This window comes from Aplysia californica, unplaced genomic scaffold (genome assembly GCF_000002075.1).
Source record: "Aplysia californica isolate F4 #8 unplaced genomic scaffold, AplCal3.0 scaffold00851, whole genome shotgun sequence".
Lineage (NCBI taxonomy): Eukaryota > Metazoa > Mollusca > Gastropoda > Aplysiida > Aplysiidae > Aplysia > Aplysia californica.
Window position 1 is genome coordinate 305,892 of NW_004798121.1, and position 5,256 is coordinate 311,147.

The following is a 5,256-nucleotide window of genomic DNA, read 5'->3' on the forward strand; positions in this document are numbered from 1 at the left end:
GGGGGGGGGGTGTCCCCCAAAAACTGTAAGATTATATTTGAGCTGCTCAGCTGCCCCTAATTGACACCACTGGCAGTCTCTAGTAGTACCCATTATGTTGCTCACATTCGCACACATGCAAAAAGAAAAAGAGAATACTACCAAAATTAGTTTATCTTGTATTTAATCATGATTTCAAGCAGAGTATGAGATTTTATGGACAATTTTGTATAGCAGCTACATCTAGTCCTGAGACAGAATAATTGAAATTGCAATATTCTCTTCACACTTAGAGATCGGACAAATTAAATTAAAAAAAAAAAACGTAGCGGTTTTCAGCCCTCTTCAACATAGGTTAGAGATCTTGTAGGAAGTGGGCTTTGTCTGCTTTGTCTGCCTGTCTGGGTCAACCTGTGCTGAGAGGGAGATGATGTCTCATGAGATAAAAATTCACCCCACACAGAAATCGGATTCAGGTCTTCTGTGTGTATGGGGCCAGTAACCTTCTAGTTGTTGATAGGCTACCGGACTCGTAATCGTGAGATTGTGAGTACGGGGTTCGAGCCTCAGCTAAGTCAGATGTTTTGTCCTTGGGAGAGACACTTTACACGAATTCCCAATTTGGCTTGGTCCTTTCAGAGCTGGACGTGAAACTTGGCGGTCCCGCCTCTTATATAAGTTAACCTAACTGTGTTGATAGGGACGTTAAACCTATGTCATTTCATCATTTTATTTCTTCTGTGTGTGACTGATGGCGAGGTGTCTACCCACTACACCACAGATGCTAGTAGAGATTACTCAGTTCAGTGACCGGGTGGAGGGTACAGTAGGTGGTATTTACATCTGTACACATACACACAGCTGCCAAATTTTCAAAACCATAACAGTAATAGACTACGCACACCACATTGTCAAGATGGCGGGTATTGGTTATACAGTCCCCATCTAAACCCTTTACACTGCTGCATTCCTTAAAAATCCATGTGCAATAGATAACTCAGTTATTAACTGATTATTATATTGGTAATGGACACAACTACAATTGACCTATTGGCTTCAATCTCATTTTTATTCACAAATCCAGTTCTGAAAGTTCATGATTTTTCAACAGCATCAGCAAGTCCATGAGGAGCAATGTTAGGGAAAAGAATACATATCATATATGTGTCACGATGCGGGGGAATCAGGCACTCGTCAATTTTTCTGCATGTGGAGGTATTGATATCTGAAAGCTTATTCAGTTGCCTTGCTTTCTTTAAAAAAAGTCACCCACCTATCTTGATTAGAATTAGAAGTCGAAATATTCGCGATTAAGAAGGTGGAGGTAGCATAGTTTCAGAGGTAAAATCTTCCAGAAAATGGCCTCTAAAGTTTTGTAACTTCTATATCTTGAGAGTCCTTGAAAACTGAAAATTTACATATTTTGTGCCATTAATCAACGCTTTTCTGTAAAATTTATATAGGAATGTGTTTTCAGATGGACCTAACAAGTTCTGAGGATAAAAACAAAAATTTGGAAAAAAAATGGTCAAACTGGAGGAAAAATGCCAGTTTCTTCGATTTCGTTATTTTGACGAGCGCCTGATTTCTCCATGATGTCTCACATATTATTTTCTTTAATGCTGGTACTGGTACCGAAACGAATTTCCAAACTCAGACCCTCAAAAACGTATTAAATATGTTTTTTGTGTACTGTACTGGTTGGCAGTAAAGTAAGCATACACAACATAGGCTTCTATCCCTCACTTTCTGTTGTTACTCTTGATTTATCAATACCCAGTACACCCAATGGTAGAGTTTAAGTGATTCTCTAACTACTTTAAAAAACCTAGATCAGTTCGTCATGTCCAGCTGCCAGTTTGCAGAAAATCAGGGTCTTCCCCCCCCCCTTCTCCTGTGAGAAATATGACTCCAGGCACAGATGGTTTGTGCATGAGGCCACGAATATCGATAACATTTACAGGCGACAACGTCAAGCCATTCTCTGAATCAAGAAACAATCATGATTGCTACAACTACAACACTGCAAAAACATTCACACACATAACAGTTCAGCATACAGAAATAAATATGTTCACAGAGTATTTCTCGTGTCATGAGCAGAAAATAGTTTGTTTGTGAACACATATACACCAATACCTTAATAACTGATCTATACTCACTCCACAGGGGTGTACCGTCTTGTGGTGTCAGCTAAAGATCTGTATCTAAAATAATATCAGTTAGTGCAATAGTTTTAGACTTACAGTATTTCCTAAATATGGCAGAGATTACTTACCATGATAGTAATGATAGGGGAAAATCTAAACAGTATTCTTATTATGTATTTCACGCCTTTACATTCCCTTCCCAGATTCTGACAAACCTCTCCCATGCTCATATAAATGCTTTCTACACATGAGTGACCAATGGTATTAAACAAAAAATAAAAATTTGCATTTGTTAATGACTTTACCAAAATTGATTATTGCAGATGCACCCAATAGTGAGTCTATAGAGCTTTCCTAATTTTCTGGTTTTCATCAGGAAAAAATGTAATGTACTAAGTCTGCGAATGGCGAGCAAATACTGTAGACCTCAACAAAATTGAACAACATTTGCAAGAGGTAATCACTGTTTTTGGAGCTCAACTCAAGACTTGTCTGTGTCTTTAGCAACTGATGTGGTGAAAGAGGCAGAGGGTTGCTTCCCTTGACGCTGAGTGGCCTTGACATGATAAAGGAGGTGAGCCACAGCGGCAGGCGTGATTCCCGGGATGCGACTCGCTGCTGCTATCTGTTTGTGTAGAGAAAATGCAAACATTTAGTATAGTTTAATAAGAGTTTTAGGGCACTTCCAACACAAATAGGTCATATCAGTGCTGAAGATTTGAGGTGTTTCAAAAGAGTTACATATAAAGAAAAGAATTAAGAGTGATAAGGACGATAGTGCTTGATGGGAAAGGAGCAAACCACACCAGAGCACCTGCCAACCACCTAATGTTAATGTTTACATTACATCTGGGAGCATTGAACTTATGAAAAGTACAGTAGAAGATTTTTCAGATTTATAAAAAAAAAAAAAAAGCGATTTATGAACTATAAAAAGACAGCGGTACATGTTTTTAAAAAAGAAGTCATAGGTACGTCAAAATGATAAATGCTTCCTTAAAAATAATAATTGAATATATGTAAAAACTCAACAGAAGAAAAGACAAAATGAAGTCAATCAGTGTACTCCTTTATGAATGTTGAGCTTGTTGCACAAAGAATACATGACAGGATATAATACTATACGTATTCCAGTAAGTGGAAAAAAGCAGGTTTAAAAAACCCCATTTATTTTCAAAAGTTCACAAAACCAAGCTCAGGAGAGGAGAGTTTGATAAGTGAACCAATTAGATAAAGAGGAAAAAAAAACCCCGGAAGAAAGGGACACACTCTAGAAATAGAAAGATTGATGAAATGGTATCATCTTTCTTAACCGTATCCGCATGCCTGGGGTCTTTTTGTACCCCAGGGATTGTACTCTTCACATTTTAGAATACTTCTAGTACGAAGGTCTTTTTGAAACTTTCAGTATTTCTCCAAAAATCATTTTGACAGCCTGCTATGCAAAGCAAACGAATCGGATTAAATTTCCTCTTTGGAAAGTGGTGGCACAGAGTACCCCACTTCGTATGGATACGATAGTAAAACACGACGTACGGATAAGATTAAAAAGTAATTTCTCATCTGAACAAAGAATATTCGTAAGAAGAATGAGGAATAATATATATATTATCTTTATTGTTACTATAAAAATAATAATAATAATAATAATAATCATCATCATCATCATAACAATAATAACAATAATTGTAATAATAATAATAATAATAATAATAATAATAGTAGTAATAATAAAGAAAATATAAATATTACCATTATTATCATAATGGGAACAAATTTGAAGAAGACTGTCTGAAAAGAGACTGTGTGGGGAGTACATTATATAATACAATGCATGTAGAACAAATCCACTGCGCAGTGTAAGACTTGTCACTTTTCGAAATGGCTTATGGCGGAGTCTTACGCCGATCAGTTGAAATTACGTGCCCAGTACATGTGTACTTACTGATGCTGGTCTCGCTTCTGCCAGTTTCGATTTAGCGTCATTAGAGATGTTCAAGCTGTGGATGGACAGAAGGAGCCATGCACGGTAACTGTCATAAGTAAGCACTTGGGGAGGAAGAGAGAGAGAGAGAGAGAGAAAGAGAGAGAGAGAGTGGAAGAGAGAGGGAGAGAGATGGAGGGAGGGAGGGATAGAGAGGGAAAGAAATATGTAGTAAGGAGAGGAAGAGAAAGAGAGAGACAGAGACATACATATCGGCTGCTCAGTGTAAGAATCTGTCATTTTCCAAAATGGCGAATGGCAGAGTCCTATACGGGGTGCCCACTACGGCTGGATCGGGCAGATCGCTCGACTCGATCGCCTGAAACTGAAAACAAACACGTTTGTTTTTGAGGCGATCGAGTCGGGCGATCCTATCCGTAGTGGGCACCCCGTACTACACTCACTAAACAGCTAGCTACTATGTCTGTATACTTTATTGGCCCAAAAAAGAAATGCTCAAAACAAGAATGGTATTGCAGGTTTTTTAAGCACCTTTTTACACACTTTCACACACACACACACAAATTATATCATACTATCATCATCATCAATGCCATTCACCCCTGGTATAGGCCACATTCAAACTCCTTCCATTTATCTCTGTTCTGGGCCATCCTTCCAAGCTCAGTCCAAGTGAGTTTCATCACTCTCATGTCCCTTTCCACACATCCCCTCCATGTTTCCCGAGGCCTGCCTCTGCCTCATGCTCTCTGTATCTCTCTCTTGCCCTTTTTAACTCCCAGTGGAGCACAGGCCATCAACAACATTTCTCCAGCGAATCCTGTCCTGAGCATCCTTTTCTAGCTGTTTCCATGATGTCCCCGCTTTTTCAATTTCCGCTTGTACCGCTCGCCTCCATGTCATCTTTGGTCTTCTCTTACGTTTTCCTTGTGGTTTCCACGTTAAAGCCATTTACATTTCTTCACCTGTATACTATACTCTAATTACCTGAAATAGTCCAGATCATCCGGCAGGGTCATTTGCTCCTCTCTCTTCACAGCCGCAATCTCCTCAAGCTGGCTGGCTATGTCAGTGCTGTATTTGACTGAAAGACAATCCACAGACAGATCAGTTATTACATATACAGTACAAACTGTCTGCCTTGCTCGGGAGCAAGGAAAATGCGGGAAATTAGGTGAACAG

General features: G+C 38.9%; 1 protein-coding gene across 1 annotated transcript in view; it reads right to left on the reverse strand.

Moving 5' to 3' along the window:
- Positions 1 to 146: 146 nt before the first annotated feature.
- Positions 147 to 5,256, reverse strand: part of LOC101846611 (protein MTO1 homolog, mitochondrial) — a gene marked incomplete at its 5' end in the record, with an annotated part of 14,206 nt that continues 9,096 nt past the window's right edge. The window contains 3 exon segments of the mRNA XM_013088983.1: positions 147 to 2,754; positions 4,075 to 4,129; positions 5,062 to 5,158. Of these exon segments, the coding sequence (XP_012944437.1) occupies positions 2,611 to 2,754; positions 4,075 to 4,129; positions 5,062 to 5,158 (296 nt within the window).